Source organism: Macrobrachium nipponense, chromosome 6 (genome assembly GCF_015104395.2).
Source record: "Macrobrachium nipponense isolate FS-2020 chromosome 6, ASM1510439v2, whole genome shotgun sequence".
Lineage (NCBI taxonomy): Eukaryota > Metazoa > Arthropoda > Malacostraca > Decapoda > Palaemonidae > Macrobrachium > Macrobrachium nipponense.
In genome coordinates, this window is record NC_061108.1 from 74,639,492 (window position 1) to 74,659,641 (window position 20,150).

At 43.7% G+C, this 20,150-nt stretch overlaps 1 protein-coding gene across 4 annotated transcripts in view; it reads right to left on the minus strand.

Annotated features, from left to right (window-relative positions):
• LOC135216346 (coiled-coil domain-containing protein 22-like) overlaps window positions 1-20,150 on the minus strand; it is a 394,256-nt gene that overhangs the window by 321,532 nt on the left and 52,574 nt on the right. For all 4 annotated transcript variants that reach the window (XM_064251575.1, XM_064251573.1, XM_064251574.1 and 1 more), the window contains exon 2: window positions 19,118-19,315. In XM_064251575.1, the coding sequence (XP_064107645.1) occupies window positions 19,118-19,315 (198 nt within the window). The remainder of the gene's footprint in view (window positions 1-19,117; window positions 19,316-20,150) is intronic.

The window sequence follows — 20,150 nt, forward strand, 5'->3', positions numbered from 1 at the left end:
AGGTTGCGAAAGAGTGTATGTACTGTTAAGTCCAAGATTCGCCTGGGTCGCCGAGAACAATTTGAAAACTCGCGCACCGTCAACTCAGTAGACTCACCACCATCCTCCCGCTCTCCCATTGGTTCCCAATGCTAGTCACCACTGTAAGATCCTGCTCTCCTATTGGTCAGCATCTGTCCCATCATGCCTCTATGTAAAGGCGTTCCTTGACCATTTCGTTGCGGCAGCATTATTGTAAACACCTGGAATTCGTTCATTCACATAGATTTTGTTTGTTAACGTAAATTCGTGTTAGTGATTTCGCTTTTGTTGTACTGTAAGTTACTTTATCGTGTTGTACTTGAACTTAATTACTTACGTTATTAGTTATGGGTCCCAAGAATGTTGCTGAAGTTCACGGAAAGAAGAGGATGCTTTCTATAGAGATGAAGATGGAGATAATCAAGAAGTGTTAATGTTTTCTGCCATTTTTCAATGTGTTTCGTAATGTTTAGCGTTAATGTTTTCTACCATTTTTTAATGTGTTTCGTAAAGTAAAGCGTTCATGTTTTCTGCCATTTGTCCTCCACCTCTGTCACCACTTTCGGACATCGCCTCACTCAAAAGGTAAGGTTCCACATTTTACTACATACATACATACATGTACATACAGTATTTCTTGGACCCTGTACACTAATACACTTTTTGTTCCGATACGTAATACATACCATCGGTCCTTTAACAATAGGAATGTAACTTGCAGCAGCTGGAACAGGTCGTAAGCTTCGAACAAGGGAGTTCGGTAGTTAACTGCTTGTCCGACAGTCATCAGCGCACCGTGCGACTGGGAGATGAAGAATCACTTTGCTTTCGGCCGCGCTGGGTGACAGACGTGTTCTCCATTTCTTTCTGCCCGCCATCGTTGCATGCTTCGTACTTCAAACTTTGGTTTGCCTTCTCTTACTAGTGTATTTATGTGGAAATCCTGTAAGTACTTGTGACTTTTGTATTTTCATTTAATTATGGATTCTCATGAGCTGGAGAGTTCGCTACGCCCCCCCATCAGCCGCAGATGCCCTGGTGTGGAGGGCCGTAAGTGTGGGGCCTTTCGTTCCTTTCCTGAAGTTGACCCTCATGATTTATGTGCTCGGTGTCGGGAGCGCGAATGCTCTCGCACCGAGCCCTGTGATATTTGTTGTGTGTGGTCGGAGGAGCAGTGGGAGCGATTTGAGGGGAGGAGGAACTGACGTAAGCCTTCCAGGGAGTCAACGGAAAGTTTTCCAGCTACTCCCCTGGTCTCGGACACGTCGTCTTCTCTCCTCCCTCCATCTCAACTCCCGCGTATGGCTCCTTCCCCTTCGGTGGGGGGGGGGGTTTCTTGCTCCTCCTATTCGCCTGATCCGTCGAGCGTGGAGGAGGGGGCGAGATACCCCGACATTCAGTTGTACTCAGGGTCTTCCGTTCGCTCGGGGTGGGACTTGTCCCCCCCCGGGCGAGGGGAAACCCCCCCTACTAACCAGACCTTTGCTCCCTCAGGTGTGCCTGCCACAGGTGACGACCTCGGCCAGGTTTGGTTCTTGCTGGGTCTCCAGGGGACACCGAGTGTTCGGGGGCTGCTGCATCACCTGGCGAGTGGCTCTGCTCCGGTAACACACAGCCCGGTAACCACCACTACCACCACCGTCTCGACCCCGGGGTATGCCGCCCCTCCTCACCTGGTGTATACTCAACATGTAACCATGGTAACACCTTCAGCTGCTGTCCAGGCGCCGCTTCCAGGTATTCCGAGGAGGGACATGACTCCGCCGCCCGGGTTCACCGCTCTCGCCTCAGCCCCCGACTTCCGGTGCCACATGAGCTGTGTTGCTTCGGCAATTGGCCCGGCTCCGTCCTGGATGGAGGACCTGACAACTGTCCTGAGGAAGCTGACGAAGAAGAAGAAGGTGTCGTCATCGTCTTCTTCGTCGTCATCTGCTGCCGCCTCTTCCCCTTCGACTTCCAAGGCTTCACAGCCAAGGAAGAAGAAGGCCACCTCCTCGCCCCCTAAGAAGTCTCCTTCGGGAGCTTGTAAGGGTCCGTCTCACTCTGGTGTGACGGGGGGGTCTTCTGCTGGTCCTCCCGCTCCTTCGGGAGCGGGGCCAGTCTCTCCTTTCGCAAGGAAGAAGACGGGGACCAGAGGGGTACTGGCTAACACCAGTACCTCCTCACCTAATGCTAGGGGCTCTGCCGCTACATCAGGTTCCGTCTCAGCCTCTCGTTCGCGAGAGGTACCAGGTGTGCGGTCGCCCACGGGTAACAGTGCAGCCAAGGCTCAGGCTTCTGAGTTCTCTCAGCGCCAGGACCGAGGCACGGAGCGAAAAATTGGTGAGAGTCGCTCAGGTGACTTCCGCCAGACCAGCGATCGCTCTTGTAGCGATCCGCGGGTACCCAGGGTTGACACGACGGTCCCAGACCGGCCGCAGTCCAAAGCAAGGAAGAGGTCCCCTCGATTGCCGGAACCGGCTCCAGCGGCACGACACGCTGTGAGGACAGGCCCCGCTCCCACCGCGACAGCAGACTCTGCCGGTCCCCTGACTGCCGTTCCCACCGAGACCGGGCGGGTAGGGGGAACAGCAGCAGCTCCTCTGACGCTCGGGACAGGAGCCGCGGTTCTCGGTCCAGCCACGAGACCAGGACGGCAGCTCGATCGGCACCGCGGGTTAGCGATTGCCTGCAGCCCCCCAAGCACACCGGTTCTGCCGGTGGGCGAGGGGGGAGAGTCAGGTCTTCCTCTCCGATCCCTTCAACTTCCTCAGGTTACACCGGGAAGAGCGAGGTGAACCGGAGTGATTGTGGGGAGCGCGCTCCTCTCGGTCCCACCACGACGCCCTACGAGCCTGGCACAGTCTTAGGACCAACCAGATCGTATGCGCAAGTGGCCGGAGGAGACCAGGAGGGGTTTGTTGCGGTTCCTCCTCCTGAAGGAGGAGGATCTCGGGAGGCGTTCTTGCTGGAGGGACTTAACGGTCCTACTCCACAGGACGCGGTCACTCCCGAGATCAAGGGGTCGTTTTCGGAGGTTATTGCGCTGATCCGTCAGCACAACGACCTCGGGGAAGGATCACTGGTCCCACCTTCTGAGCCTATGTCCAGGCTCAAGTCGTTCTGGGGTCCTAAGAAGGAACCCAGGACGACGGTGGGTCTGCCATGATCTGCTCTGGCTGACTCAGTGCTGGGCCAGGTGGACACTCTCGTCTCCGGACAGGAGGGTTCGCTACAGTCTGGCAGGTCTTCCAAGCTACTTCCCCCACCTTTACTGCGACAGAGAAGGTTCTACGTGACATCGGAGGACCCTATGCCACCCAAACAGGTGAACCCGGAGCTAGCTAGGCTAACTCCAGGGTGTCTCTGCAGCAGCTCCTGTCGGAGAACCTATGGTTCTCGCAGCATGAGGCACTCGCCTTGGAATCGACCGCCAGGGCGGCATTCCAAGCAGACTCCTGGCTAGACCTGTGGTCCCTCACAATGTCTAAGGTCGCGGCCACCTCGGGGAACATCTCTCCTGAAGGTGACCCAGCTTTTGGGAGACTGTGCCAGTCTGGAGGTAGAACCATCTCCTACCTAGCCCCCCAGACGGCAAACCTGTGGGCCAACCTGGTTCTTCGGTGTAGGGACGCAGTCCTCACCTGAGTGACCAGGGCGGCTGGGCGTGAGGCGGCTCTGGGTCTTCGCAACGGACCGGTGCGGAGCTCCTCCTCTCTGGGCAGCCTCGAGCTACTGCGGCCAAGCCCAAGAGTTTGGTTAGTGCTTCCTCTGCAGCCAAGACGATTGCATTGTCGAAGCCCAGAGGAAAGACTCTGCCTTCAACTTCTTCAAGGAGCGACCATCACCAGCCCCTCCTCCCAGCCCTCCTTCTCACGAGGGGGAGCTGGGAAGAAGAAGTCAAAGAGAGGTGGGAAACGCTAAGGACGGCGTTCCCCCTCACCTGCTGCCTGGGGGGTCCCTGGCGAGCCATTAGGCAACATGGCAGCGCTATGGAGCAGACACCTGGATAGTAGACGTCCTTCAGGAAAGGTATTAGTAGACATCCTTCGGGAGGGGTATCTACTACCCTTTGAGTCTCGGCCACCCCTCACCTCCAACCTGGTCCACCTTCAGACTTACGTTTCCAGATCATCCAAGGACGTAGCACTTCGGCAGGAAGTCCAAGCCATGCTGAGCAAAGGAGCTGTGGAGATCACCAGGGATCGGTCACCGGGCTTCTACAGCCGTCTTTCCCTAGTGGAGAAGTCTTCAGGGGGCTGGCGCCCGGTGATAGATCTCTCTCCCCTGAACCGATTCGTTTGCCAGTCTCGGTTCACAATGGAGACAGCACGCTCCGTGCTCGACTCCATCAGGGAGAACGACTTCATGCTTTCGGTGGACATGAAGGACGTATATTTCCAGACACCCGTTCATCAATCCTCCAGGAAGTACCTCCGCTTCATCCTCGACGGGATGGTGTACCAATTCAGGGCACTTTGCTTCGGTCTCTCAACTACCCCTCAGGTGTTCACACGAGTGTTCACTCTGGTGTCTGCTTGGGCCCACTCGTCAGGGATACGTTTTTTGAGGTATCTCAACGACTGGTTAGTCCTGGCGAGTTCCCGCTCGCAGTTGCTACGGGACAGGGATCGACTCCTCGAGTTCTGCCGCACTCTGGGGATCATGGTAAACTTCAAGAAGTCAGATCTCAAGCCCAAGCAGAGGATGAAGTACCTGGGTATGCTGATCGATACAGTAGCAGGGCGAGTCTTCCCCACAGACTCGTGGATCAGCAGATTCAGGGAGGCAGCCAACCAGTTCCTGTCTCGGCAGGAACAGCCAGCTAAGCAGTGGCAGGTCGTGATCGGCCACCTATCGTCACTCAAGAAATTAGTCCCTCACGGGCGTCTTCACCTGCGGTCTCTCCAGTGGAGACTAAAGGAGAGTTGGTCACAGGCAAGAGACCCGCCGTACTTCCCCGTGTCCCTCACAGAGGAGGTGAGGCAGGACCTAGCCTGGTGGCTGGACGACAGGAACCTTGTAAGAGGAGTGCCTCTCCGCACTCCCCCCCCCCCCCCCGGAGATGTTGCTGTTTGCAGACACGTCAACCGAGGGATGGGGCCCACACCTGGAGGAGTTGCTGACTGCAGGCGTGTGGGATCATCACAACAAGCACCTTCACATCAACATACTGGAACTCAAGGCAGCGTTCCTCGCTCTCCAAGAGTTCCAGGACCATCTGATGGGACACTCAGTGGTGTTGATGTGCGACAATACCACAGTAGTGGCATACGACAACAAACAGGGGGCCATAGTGTCCCTCCCGTTGCACCAGTTGACGTTGCAGGTGCACGAGTGGGCTGTGGCTCACTCAGTAGAGCTGTCAGCTCACTACATTCCAGGCAAGAGAAATGTAGTAGCAGACAAGCTCAGCTGTCAGGATCAGGTGATGCATCCAGTCACGGATCTGTTCGCTACCCGGCACAACAGGAAACTTCATGTTTTCTTCTCAGCTGTGCCGGACCCATGGGCAGCTGCAGAGGACGCTCTTCAACACCTGTGGGACAACCTCTTCGTCTACGCCTTTCCCCCGTTCTGTCTGATTCGCAAGGTGATCAGCAGAGCGCTGGTCACCCCGAATCTCCGGATGATCCTGGTGGCTCCCAAATGGCCTCAGGCCATTTGGTATCCGGACCTGCTGGCTCTGCTTGCGGAAGCACCAAGAGAGATTACCCCTTGGCACAACCTTCTCTGCCAGCCACACGTGGAATGGTACCACCGGTCAGTCCAGTCCCTTCGTCTTCACGGCTGGCTGTTTATCCACCATCTCTTGCAAGCGTGAGGCTTTTCTCGCCGAGCAGCAACAGAGATGGCTGGGTATATCAGACAGTCCTCTGCAGCTGTGTACCAGGGAAAGTGGGCCGTCTTCTGTGGTTGGTGTCGTAGACGGGGTCTATCTCTTCTCAGAGCCACTCTTCAGCAGGTAGCGGATTTCCTCGCTTTTCTTTGACGAGAGAAGCTCCTCTCCGTCCCCACAGTCAAAGGATACAGGGCTGGCTTGGCCCTAGTCCTGAAACTGAGGGGAGTGAATATCTCAAACTCGTTCGAGATCTCCCTTCTCATGAGAAGCTTCGAGAGGTCTTGCCCACCCAGAGAACTCAGGCCCCCGGGGTGGGATGTGACTCTCGTCCTTAGGAGTCTGACTCGAAGTCCTTTCGAGCCACTCCGAGAGTCGTCAGACAGGGATCTGACCCTCAAGACCCTCTTCTTGCTGGCCCTGGCATCGGCAAAGAGGGTAGGGGAACTTCATGGTCTTTCCTTCGACGTCAAGCATACCAGGGGATGGGGATCTGTGACGCTCGATTTTGTCCCGAACTTCGTAGCGAAGACTCAGAATCCTTCGGTCCCTGATAACCGGTTCAAGTCATTCACGATCCCCTCCCTATTGGACTTCACCGACAACGATGCGGATGAGATGTTGCTTTGTCCTGTGAGGGCGCTATGGCACTATCTGAAGAGAACTCGGCACCTCAGGCCTGAGTGTCGACGCCTCTTCGTTAGAACCGGGGTGACCAAGGAGGGCGTACAAAGCTGATGGTAGTGACGACATCCGTACCCTTCGTCCGAGAGCCCACGAAGTCAGAGGCATTGGTCCTTCCCTTGCGTTCCGCAAGAACTTCTCCGTGGCGCAGGTCCTGAAGGCGGGGGTCTGGACCAACCAGACCACCTTCACCTCCTTCTACCTTCGGGATATAGCCCACAGGTCCTTGGACATTTTTTCCTTGGGACCTGTGGTGGCTGCTCAACAGGTTGTGTAGCTTACCCAGCACCCGAGCGGACAGAACAGCATCGCATCCTTGTGTGACTGCATGAATGGAAGAGTTAATGAGTGTGTGACTGGCTTCTCTTCCCCATCTTTTTCTCCCCCTCTACCTGTGGGCAGAGGGACGCGGTCGTCACTACGCTGGAACAGGAGACCGATGCAGGTAAGCTACTCAACCGAGCTCCATCCTATCCCTTTCATTAGGGATAGGAGCAATTATCCACCACTTCCCCCAACAAGGGGGGGGGAGTGGAAGCCAACAAGAGACAAACCCATGACTTCATATTGCCTCTTGCAATAGGAACAAGTTCTTGCTTGCTAGTTTTAAGAGGTACGCTGGCCTCCCCTCTTATTACTTGGGTCCAGAGGTCTGACTATTGATCCCTCGGTGCATACTCCGATCATTGGACAGAGGCTAGGATCCCTCCCTCTGCTCTTACGACCAGGGAGGGAACCAAGGTTGGACGAACACCAGTCTGTTCATTGACTCAGATTCCACCACCAAGAAGGGAGTCTTCCTATTGTTAAAGGACCTATGGTTTGTATTACGTATCGGAACAAATAACAATTTGTCGAAAATTGTATTTTTCCTAACTATACAAACATGAGGTCCTTTACACATAGTCCCACCTCATGCCACCCCTCACTCTGTTTTTCCTGGGCCTAAAGCAAAGTGATTCTTCACCTCCCAGTCACGCGGTGCCCTGACTGTCGGACAAGCAGTTAACTACCGAACTCCCTTGTTTGAAGCTTAAGACCGGTTCCAGCTGCCACAAGTTACATTCCTATTGTTAAAGGACCTCAGGTTTGTATAGTTAGGAAAAATACAATTTTCGACAAATTGTTATATTTACAGGTACAGTCACAGTTAGGTTAGGTATTGAATGGTCCAAATTGTTGTACAGTGGGCCCACCGTATTCGCATTCTCCGGATTCGCGGACTCACAAATTCACTGATTTCTCTCTGGACCTTATCTACCCATTATTTGTGGGAAATTAATCTATTTGCAAGGTTTTTCCGATGATAAATAATCCCAAATTAGTGTATTTTGATGTTATTTTCATGACTAAATAAATTTTTATGATACAAAAATGATTTACTAATTTTAAAATATTAATATTGATCAATACTGTATTAGTAAGTTTAATAAGATTAAATGATATCACATAATAACAATAATAATTCTCTCTCTCTTTTTCTTAGAGAGATGTATGTTTTCTGTATGACAAATAAATGATTTACTAATTTTCAAATAATATAAATGTAAAGAGCAATCAATTTATTAAAGAAAATACTATAGTGAATTGGTAAGATTTTAGTTTATAAATTAAAAAATTATGTAAGAATGAAGGAAATTCCAGTCTTCACGCATTTTTCTTTCGAACTCCCGGTACCAAACTGAGGTCCAACAGTTGTCAAATATATCATTTAATGTGACTGGAGGAGAGGGAGTGTGTTTCTCTCTCTCTCTCTCTCTCTCTCTCTCTCTCTCTCTCTCTCTCTCTCTCTCTCTCTCTCTCTCTCCTGAGATTTGAGATTTTTATAGTGCATGTATGTATAATATGTTCATTAATATTTTCAAATAATAATAATACTGATAATAATAATTGTAATTACAAAAATCATATGTGATAGTATTTTACAGAAATACTACAATAATCTTCCCATTTCACGCTTTCAAAATAAGGATTACTATCTCTCTCGCTCTCTTACAGAGATGTGTTTTTTGTATGATAAATAAATGATTTAAAAATTTTCAAATATCAATATTAATGTAAACAGCAATAATACCAATTCATTAAAGAAAATACTAAAGTGAATTAGTAAGATTTTAGTTTATAAATAAAAAAATTATGTAAGAATGAAGAAAATCCCAGTCTTCACACATCTTTCTTTCGAACTCCAGGTACCAAACTGAGGACCAACAGCTGTCAAACATTAGATTAAACAATAATCTCTCCTCTCTTCTCCTCTACTCTCTCTCTCTCTCTCTCTCTCCTCTCCTTACCTCTCTCTCACTTACCGTCAATGTTTATTTGTTTTGTAATATAAATAAATGATTTACATTATAACTAATTTTCAAATATTGATAAGATTAATAAAATAAAATAGCGATTCCCAGTTTTTTTATCCACTTGGAGGAAGGAGGGCGGGGAAGTAATTGACAGTTTGATATACTACGTATTGGTGGAGGGGAAGGAGTCAGAGTCTTGCAGTTATTCTCTCTCTCTCTCTCTCTCTCTCTCTCTCTCTCTCTCTCTCTCTCTCTCTCTCTCTCTCTCTCTCTCTCTCTGTTATTGGCTGCAGGTATATATATTTTTAATGGTAAAATATTTAAGATGACTTTGAAATGATATTAATAATATAACCTCAAAGATTAATAGAGTAATAGGTTTGTAATTAAAGGTATATTTGAAGTAGGATGTTATTTAAGGTATACATTTGGTATCTGAACTTTCAAGATAGGCAGTTATAAGCATTTTTAGCGGTGGTTCTAAATATTCACAGGTTTTAACTTTTCACGTTGGTGTCTGGTACACATCCCCCACGAATACGGGGGAACACTGTAGTTAGAACCACCACTAAAAATGCTTATAACTGCCTATCTTGAAAGTTCAGATACCAAATGAATACCTTAAATAACATCCTACTTCAAATATACCTTTAATTACAAACCTATTACTGTATTAATCTTTGAGGTTATATTATTAATATCATTTCAAAGTCATCTTAAACATTTTATCATTAAAAATATATACCTACAGCCAATAACACAGAGAGAGAGAGAGAGAGAGAGAGAGAGAGAGAGAGAGAGAGAGAGAGAGACCATTGAATGGCAACATCATATATCTGACCATCAGGAGTGAAATTATGAATTATTCTTGAGACAAAGAGAATAATACAGTGGTACCTCGAGATACGAAAGGCTCAACTTACGAAAAACTCGAGATACGAAAGCTGACACGAAAAATTTTACTGCTCTACATACGAAAAGTTTTCAAGATACGAAAGGTTTCTGAAAGTCCGAGATTCGCCCGATAACAAATTTGAAACCCGCGCCGTGCGCCGCCATCTTAGTTCTAGTAGACTCGCCACCATCCTCCTGCTCTCCCATTGGTTCCTGATGCTAGCCAAGCCATGAGACCCTTCTCTCCTATTGGACAGCATCCCTCCCATCATGCATCTTACGTGGTGGCGTGCCTTCGCTCGGCCACTTCGCACCCGAAGCTTTATCATACGCATGCGGCATTCGTTCGGTCCAACGATTTCGTTTAGTATCATAAATTCGTTAGTGATTTCGTTGTGCTACTTTATCGTGTTGTGAGAACCTAATTAGTATACAGTGGCCCCCCGTATTCGTGTTCTCCGGATTCGCAGACTCACACATTCGCAGATTTCTCTCAGGAACGTTTCCCTGCATTATTCGCGGAAAATTCATGCATTCGCGGTATTTTCCTATGAGAAATATCCACAAATTCCTGGTTTTTGTTATCAATTTCATCATAAATAAAATGCACTTTTTGTGATAAAACTATTTAAAAAACCAAGTATGAAAATTTTTAGTGGTTTTTCTTAAGCTTTAACTAACAAAATAGGCTGTTTTTAGCGTTTTCATAGGGGTTCCAAACATTCACGGATTCTAACTATTCGCGGGGGGGTCTGGTACGCATCCCCCGCGAATACAGGGGGACCACTGTACGTACTACATACGTAACTTAATTACGTACAGTACATATAGTCATGGGTCCCAAGAAAGTTGCTGAAGTTCACAGAAAGAAGAGAATGCTTTCTATGGAGACAAAGATGGAGATAATAAAAAACGTATGAAGCTGGCTTGCGGTTGAGTGTGATCGCTAAGGAATACAGCCGAAATCCGTCGACGATAGGTACCATCCTTAAGCAGAAGGAAGCCATCAAAGCAGCTACACCTTCCAAGGGCGTGACTATTTTGTCCAACAAGAGAAGCCATGTGCATAATGAAATGGAAAGGCTGCTTCTTGTATGGATCGAGGACAAAGAAATTGATGGCGATATGATAACCGAGACGGCAATCTGCCAGAAGGCCAGCGCTATTTTCGGCGATTTGATTGCCCAAGCCGAAGACGACAGCGGAGAGGGGACATCAACGGCAACCCCAGAGTTCAAGGCTTCTCATGGGTGGTTCGAAAAATTCCGTAAACGGACTGGCATCCATTCGGTGGTGAAGAAATTGAAATTACGTAAAGTATAAAAAAGTAAAAAGAAATGTAAAAATCAAAAAAAGACAATATAAATTTTATTTTAAGTTTTTTGTAAAGTTAAGTGTTACAGTTTTGTTAATGTGTTTTGTAAAGTTTAGTTTGTTTTTATGACATTTTTTTATGTTTCGTAAAGTTAAGTGTCCGTATCTGCTGTTTGTCCTCCTCCTCCTCTGCCGCCACTTTTGGAGATAGCCACACTCGAAAGGTAAGCTTCCACATTTTATGTTACAGTAATAATATTTCTTGTACACTAATATACACTTTATTTACAGGTTTTGCATTTTTATTATTAAGTTACGTATTGAATGGTCCAAATTGTTGTAGTATTTCATTGTTTATAGGCCAATTTACCTTTATTATGAAATTTACTGGGTTGTTTTGGGAGGGCTTGGAACGGATTAGCCATTTTACATGTAAAATGTGGTCCTAGATACGAAAACCTCATGATACGAAAGGCGCCTCGGAACGGATTAATTTCGTATCTCGAGGTACTACTGTAATGGAAAAAGAGAGAGAGAGAGAGAGAGAGAGAGAGTTATTGTTTAATCTCATTAAACTTAATATTATTTGAAAACTAGTAGTGGTACCTCGAGATATGAAATGCTCAACTTACAAAAAACTTGAGATACGAAAGCTAATACGAAAAATTTTATGGTTCTACATACGAAAATTGCACTAGATATGAAAGGTTATTGCTGTAAAGTCCGAGATTCGCCTGGACCACCGATAACAATTTTGAAACTCGCGCGCCGCCAATGAGTAGACACGCCACCATCCTCCTGCTCTCCCATTGGTTCCTGATCCTTCTCTCCTATTGGTCAGCATCCTTCCCATCATGCATCTACTACGTAGCAGCGTGCCTCGGCCACTCGTCCCAGCATCGTTATCGTACGCATGCGGTATTCGTTCGTTCTAACGATTTCGTTTATTAACGTAAATTCGTTAGTGATTTCGTTGCAGTATACGTACTTTATTGTGTTGTGTGAGAACTTTACTCTACTTATACATAAATTACGTACAGTATATACGTAGTCATGGGTCCCAAGAAAGTTGAAATTCACGGAAAGAAGAGGATGCTCTCTTTGGAGACGAAGATGGAGAATATCAAGAAGTATGAAGCTGGTATGCGATTGAGAGTGATCGCCAAGGAATACGGCCGAAATCCGTCGACAATAGGCACCATCCTTAAGGAGAAGGATGTCATCAAAGCAGCTACACCTTCCAAGGGCGTCACTATTTTGTCCAGCAAGAGGAGCCACGTGCACGATGAGATGGAAAGGCTTCTTCTTGTCTGGATAAAAGACAAAGAAATCGCTGGCGATACGATAACGGAGACGGCAATCTGCCACAAGGCCAGCGCTATTTTCGGCGATTTGATTGCGCAGGCCGAAGACGACGGAGGAGAAGGGACATCAACGCCAACCCCAGAGTTCAAGGCTTCTCATGGGTGGTTCTAGAAATTCCGTAAACGGACTGGCATCCATTCGGTGGTGCGGCATGGGGAGGCGGCCAGCTCGGACACGAAAGCGGCCGAAGCCTTTAAAAAGACGTTCGACGAGATGATGACCAAGGAAGGCTACAGTTCTCAGCAAGTCTTCAACTGTGATGAGACTGGCCTTTTTTGGAAAAAAAATGCCTCGTCAGACTTACATCACGGAGGAAGAGAAGAAGCTACCCAGGCATAAGCCTATGAAAGACAGGCTTACGCTTGCACTTTGTTCAAACGCCAGTAGGGATTGCAAGGTGAAGCCCCTACTGGTCTATCATTTCATGGCCCACAAAGTGCTTAAGGAGAAGCTTCCAGTGATGTGGAGGGCTAATACGAAAGCCTGGGTAACGGGGCTTTTGTTCACCGAGTAGGTAAATCTTTGTTTCGGCCCGACAATGAAGAAATTCTTGGAAGAGAAGCGCCTCCCTCTGAAATGTCTGCTGGTGTTGGACAATGCCCCTGCTCACCCTCCTGGCCTCGAGGAAGATATGTATCCTAGCGGAGTATTCCTTAATCAAGGTTCTTTATCTTCCTCCTAACACCACCCCTCTCCTCCACCCCATGGACCAGCAAGTGATATCGAACTTTAAGAAGCAGTATACGAAACATCTTTTCAAGAGATGTTTCGACATCACCGATACCACAAACCTCACCTTGCGTCAATTTTGGAAGGAGCATTTCCATGTTGTCATATGCATCCGACTCATTGACCAAGCTTGCCAGGAGGTTTCGAGGCGAACCTTGAATTCCTCGTGGAGGAAACTCTGGCCTGATGCCGTATCCGCCAGAGACTTCGAGGGATTTGACGTGGGCGAAGCTGGTGCTACAGATTCAGAAACAGTTGACGATCCTGAAACTGTTTTGCAACCAGATCTTGACGAGATCGTTGCACTTGGCAAGTCCATGGGGCTGGTCGTCGACGAGGACGACATCAATGACCTTTTCGAGGAGCACCAAGAGGAGCTTACGACAGATGACCTGAAGGAGTTGGAGGCCATGCAACATAACATCGTTCAAGAGGAGTTCTCTAGCAGCGGCAAGGAGGAGGACGACGACCCTGACAACGGCAGAAATGAAGGATGTTCTAGCTGCTTTTCATAAAGTGCAATAGTTTGTTGAAAAAAGACACCCCGAAAAGGCTTACACAGGCCGTATGCTTGAGCAGTTCGATGAGGCTTGCCTGAGTCGTTTCAGGAACATTGCGAAAAGTAGGCAGAAACAATCTTCCTTGGATAGTTATTTTTTAAAGAGGCCTTTAGTATTAGCAGGAGTAAGCAAAAAGGAAGAACCAAGTGATAATAAAAAACAGAAAGTTGAGAGGTGATGAAGTTGAAATTTTGTAAAAAAAAAAAAAAAAAAAAAAAAAAAAAAAAAAAAAACGTACGTACGTAAAGTATAAAAAAAAAGTAATAGAAAAATGTAAACATCAAAAAAAGAAAAAAAAAATTATTTTTATTTTTTGTAAAGTTAAGTGTTACAGTTTTGTTAACGTGTTTCGTAAAGTTTAGTTTATGTATGTTTTCCTTACATTTTTTTATGTGTTTCGTAAAGTTAAGTGTGTACATACGTACGTACGTACGTACGTATCTGCCGTTTGTCCTCCTCCTCTGTCGCCACTTTCAGAGATAGCCTCACTCGAAAGGTAAGCTTCCACATTTTACTATATATGTACAGTATGTCTTGTATACCATGTACACTAATACACTTTATTTACAGGTAATTAGCAGTACGTATTAAGTTAGGTATTGAATGGTCCATATTGTTGTAGTATTTCATTGTTTATATGTCAATTTAGTTTTATTATGAAATTTACTGTGGTGTTTTTGGAGGGCTTGGAACGGATTAGCCATTTTACATGTAAAATGCGGTCTAAGATACAAAAAACTCATGATACGAAGGGCGCCTCGGAACGGATTTATTTCGTATCTCGAGGTACCACTGTACTGTACATTATTATTCCACCGTAAAATGTAGTAATGCTCTTAAAGATACACTGTATACATAAACTTCCATGTCAAACGGAGGGCGAAAGTTACCACTATGACATGCTTATCTCATGAGGCAAGAGAGAGAGAGAGAGAGAGAGAGAGAGAGAGAGAGAGAGAGAGAGAGAGAGAGAGAGAGAGAGAGAGAGAGAGAGAGAGAGAGAGTTATTGTATTTCTTTAAAATACTATCACATATGAATTTTGAAATTAGTTATATTATTAATATTATTATTATGTGAAAATATTAATAAACATATACACATGTGTACCATAGAAATTCTCTTATCTCAGTAAAAGAGAGAGAGAGAGAGAGAGAGAGAGAGAGAGAGAGAGAGAGAGAGAGAGAGAGAGAGAGAGAGAGAGAGAGTTATCCGTATTTGAAAGAGTGAAATGCAAAGGATATTGTAGTATTTCTTTAAAATACTATCTCCTATGATTTTTGTAATTACAGTTATAGTATTATTATTATTTGAAAATATTAAAAAAGATATTATACATACATGTACCATAAAAATCTCTCATCTCAGTAGAGAGAGAGAGAGAGAGAAACATACTCTCCCCTCCTGTCACATTACTTGATATATTTAACAGCTGTTGGTCCTCAGTTTAGTACCTGGAGTTCGAAAGAAAGATGTGTGAAGAATGGGATTTCCTTGATTCTTACATAATTTTTTTATTTATAAACTAAAATCTTACTAATTCACTTTAGCATTTTTGTTAATGAATTGATATTATTGCTGTTTACATTCATATTGATATTTGAAAATTACTAATTCATCTATCATACAAAAAACATACATCTCTGGAGAGAGAGAGAGAGAGAGAGAGAGAGAGAGACGAGGGAGGAGAGGGAGGGAGGAAGGAGGAAGGAGAATTCATCCTTATTTTGAAAGAGTGAAATGGAAAGATTATTGTAGTATTTCTGTAAAATACTATCACATATGATTTTTGTAATTACAATTATTATTAGCATTTGAAAATATTAATATACATATTATACATACATGTACTATAAAAATCTCAAATCTCAGTAAGGAGAGAGAGAGAGAGAGAGAGAGAGAGAGAGAGAGAGAGAGAGAGAGAGAGAGAGAGAGAGAGAGAGAGAGAAACACTCCCTCCCTTCCAGTCACATTACATGATATATTTGACAACTGTTGGACCTCGGTTTGGTACCTGGAGTTCGAAAGAAAGATGTGTGAAGACTGGGATTTCCTTCATTCTTACATAATTTTTTAATTTATAAACTAAATCTTACTAATTCACTATGGTATTTTCTTTAATGAATTGATTGCTCTTTACATTTATATTGTTTGAAAATTACTAAATCATTTATTTATCATACAGAAAACATAGGTCTCTGGAAGAGAGAGAGAGAATTATTATTGTTATTATGTGATATCATTTAATCTTATTAAACTTACTAATACAATATTGATCAATATTAATATTTTAAAATTAGTAAATAATTTTTGTATCATAAAAATGTATTTAGTCATGAAAATATCGTCAAAATACACTAATTTGGGATTATTTATTGTCAGTAAAAACCCGCGAATAAGCGAATTCCCTGCAAATAATGGGTAGATAAGGCCTAGAGAGAAATCCGCGAATCCGTGAGTCCGCAAATCCAGAGAACGTGAATATTGGGGGGGGGGGGGGCCACTGTATTCGCGGGTTTTAACTATTCATGGGGGTGTCTGGTACACATCCCCTGCGAATAAGGGGGGAACACTGTATTTCATTGTTTATTGGTCAATTTAGCTTTATTATAAAATTTACGGTGGTATTTTTGTAGGGCTTGGAACGAATTAGGCAATTTACATGTAAAATGTAGTTCTAGATACGAAAAAATCAGGTTACGAAGGCCACTTCGGAATAGATTAATTTCGTAACCTGAGGCACTACTGTAGTTGGAACCCATGTAAAAATGTTTAAAACCTCCTATTTTGTTAGTTGAAACTCAAGAAAAACCCATTAAATATTTATATACCTGGTTTTTAAATAGTTTTATCACAAACAGTGCATTTTATTATGAAATTAATTAAAAAAACAGGAATTTGTGGATATTTCTCATTGACAAATACCACGAATAAGCACATTTTCCGCGAATAATGGGGGGAAATATTCCCAAGAGAAATCAACGAATGCGTGAGCCCCCAAATTCGGAGAACGAAAATATAGGGGGTCCACTGTAATTCCAACTTATACTTCAGAGGATCAAGAACTAAAATTACTTTATTTTTCTGTATTTATACAGACACACCATATTTCTAAGGTATATCAGTTAATATAAGACTAACCATCACAAACAACCTACTCTGAACAGTTCCTCTAAAAATTAGATCTCATTGTTTCATCTGCTTTGTCCTCCTACTTAAATAGTAGTTCAGGACATTTTATGATAAATGGGCATCTCATGATAAACTGTTTTTATAATAAAACGGATTTCTATACAAACCCATTAACTGTTAACTCTGTGCTCTCCTCCCTCCTTCAGGTGGAGCATAACACAGAAAAATTAATATTAGTCGAGTACCAGCAAGGATCAGGGGGGGTGGTTAGAGTTGCACTCTGGAATATTTTTCTTTGAAATGTTTTACTGAGGTACCTCGACATACGAAAGTTCCAGCTTACGAAAAATTCAAGTTACGAAAGCAAATACGAAGATTTTTTTGGCTCTACATACGAAAATAATTCAGGTTACGAAAGGTTGTTGCTGTAAAGTCCCAAGATTCGCCCGGACCGCCGAGAATAATTTTAAAACTCGCGCACCGCCAACTGAGTAGACTCGCCACCATCCTCCCACTCTCCCATTGGTTCCTGATGCTAGTTACCGCCATAAGATCCTGCTCTCCTATTGGTCAGCATCTTTCCCATCGTGCTCTACGTAAAGGCGTTCTTCTTCAGCCACTGCTTTGCACCAGCGTTATCGTACACACGCAGATTTCGTTCGTTCACATATAAGATTTTGTTTGTTAACGTAAATTCGTGTTAGTGATTTCATTTTACTACTTTATCGTGTTGTGTGAGAACTTGATTAGTATTCTACATAACTTAATTACATACAGTATAGTCATGGGTCCCAAGAAAGTTGCTGAAGTTCACGGAAAGAAGAGTAAGCTTTCTATGGAGACAAAAATGGAGATTATCATGAAGTATGAAACTGGCATGCGGTTGAGTGTGATCGCTAAGGAATACGGCTGAAATCCGTCGACGATAGGCACCATCCTTAAGCAGAAGGAAGCCATCAAGGCAGCTACACCTTCCAAGGGCGTGACTATTTTGTCTAACAAGAGGAGCCATGTGCATGATGAGATGGAGAGGCTGCTTCTTCTATGGATTGGGGACAAAGAAATTGCTGGTGGTACAGTAACCGAGACAGCAATCTGCCAAAAGGCTAGCGCTATTTTCGGCGATTTGATTGCCCAGGCCGAAGACAACGGAGGAGAAGGGACATCGATGACAACCCCAGACTTCAAGGCTTCTCGGGGGTGGTTTGATAAATTCCGTAAACGGACTGGCATCCATTAAGTAGTGAAGAAATGAAAATTTTGTAAAAAAAAAAAAAAAAAAAAAAAAAAAAAATGTAAAGTATAAAATGTAAAAAAAAAAAGTAAAAACAAAAAGTAAACAAAAAAATTTTATTTTAAGTTTTTTGTAAAGTTAAGTGTTAATGTTTTGTGCCATTTGTTAATGTGTTTCGTAAAGTTTAGTGTTAATGTTTCCTAACATTTTTTAATGTGTTTCATAAAGCTAAGAGTACGTACGAGTTTTCTGCCATTTGTCCTCCTCCTCTGTCACCACTTTTGGAGATCGCCTCACTCGAAAGATAAGGTTCCATGTACACTAATACACTTTATTTACAGATATGTCGTACATATTTAGTTCAAGTTAGGTACTGAATGGTCCAAATTGTTGTATTTCATTGTTTATTGGTCAATTTAGCTTTATTATAAAATTTACTGGGGTGTTTTTGTAGGGCCTGGAACGAATTAGGCAATTTACATGTAAAACGCGGTTCAAGATACAAAAAACTCGGGTTACGAAGGCCACCTCGGAACGGATTAATTTTGTATCCTGAGGTACCACTGTACTTCACGTACTTGGATATGTTCTGTATACTAGTTAGAAATTATTTATGATTTATGCATTTGTATAAAAGAATCCAATTATCTGGAAACTCTGGAAAGCATTACAGGGCAGATATAAACAATAACTGAAATCATAAAAATCAATCAATTCTGAGGCAGCAGGCAAAGAGTCATTTAACTAATCAAGATAAAATTACTTGTATTACTACAAATTACTACTACAGTCAATCCCTTTTCCATTAACAGTAAATTACCTAGAAATTAAATAATTAATCCACATGGATCAATCCAACCTACCCAGCCTTTTCATTTTACTTACTTCAAAGACAGGGTTAATCTTCAGGTAATAACTAATAATACACTAAATCCATTTTCCATGTCGTCAACAGTTACAAGATAAGAATTCCATTAGTATCTTCAATGCTTATCACTAGTGTGTGCCCAGTTTGAAATTTAAGGTTTTAGACACTACATCACATAATCATTTAAGATACATTCTCTTACCTTGTGACAATTTTGAAGATTCAATAGGTGTATACTGCTTTGAAACAAATGGATGATTATGCTGAGTGCCATAGCTTGTCAAAGATGCTTGAGAGGCATAAGCTCGCACAACAGCACGGCAGTGGGGTGGAATCCAAGGTTGAGAAAGAACCTTCCTTAACTTTTGTTTCACTTCTTGATGTATCAGTGAAGCCTTATCTGTAAAAAATATTTAAAACCTTTGGTTTTATACATTTAACGCATAAGGTTTACTTATTATAAGCTAGGTCTGTTAGTAATCATACCCATGATGAAATGAATGGTGCAGAAACTGAAATAAGAGGATAAAGTGTTACTTATTACATAATGCCAACTATTTTTAAGGAATTTATGAATTTCTCAAATGCAAGTATATACATATACAAAGCTTTAGAAGAGTAAACTGAATTACTAAATCAATCAATATGCTTTAAATGATGATGCACTGACTATGTGGTACATCACTTGGTTACTATACAAATATGCTCTGATAAACATAAAAAATACTTTTCGTAAAGATAAAAAACTTGATAATGAGGGAACAGAACAACAAAATCAGTCAGTGCTTCTAAATAGACAAATAAAAAACACAAAGACTGTTAAAAAATTAAATGCCACTTCCTAACCTTTACTCACCTTAAATATAGCAAATTTTTCAAGTAATTTCTATTTTTCCTAACATACAAACCTGAAGGTCTTTACATAGGGATTTAGCTTGAGGATGTGAGCTGGAATGGCTGTTTAACTTTCAGACAAGGTCATTAACTACTGACAGTAGGGGGAGGGAAGCCTAGGTTTGACAACCCTCCCGGATTTGCCAAGATTCTCCTATATTCCTGTATATTCTACCATCTCTCGAAATGGCATCAAAACCTCCCAAAATTTTTTAAAAATATTGTTTTAAATATGGAATTTCTCTTTTTTAAAGAAATTGCTAGCATTTTTATAAGAACCCCTATAAAAATGCTTAAAACCTCCTATTTTGTTAGTTAAAACTCAAGAAAAAACGACTAAA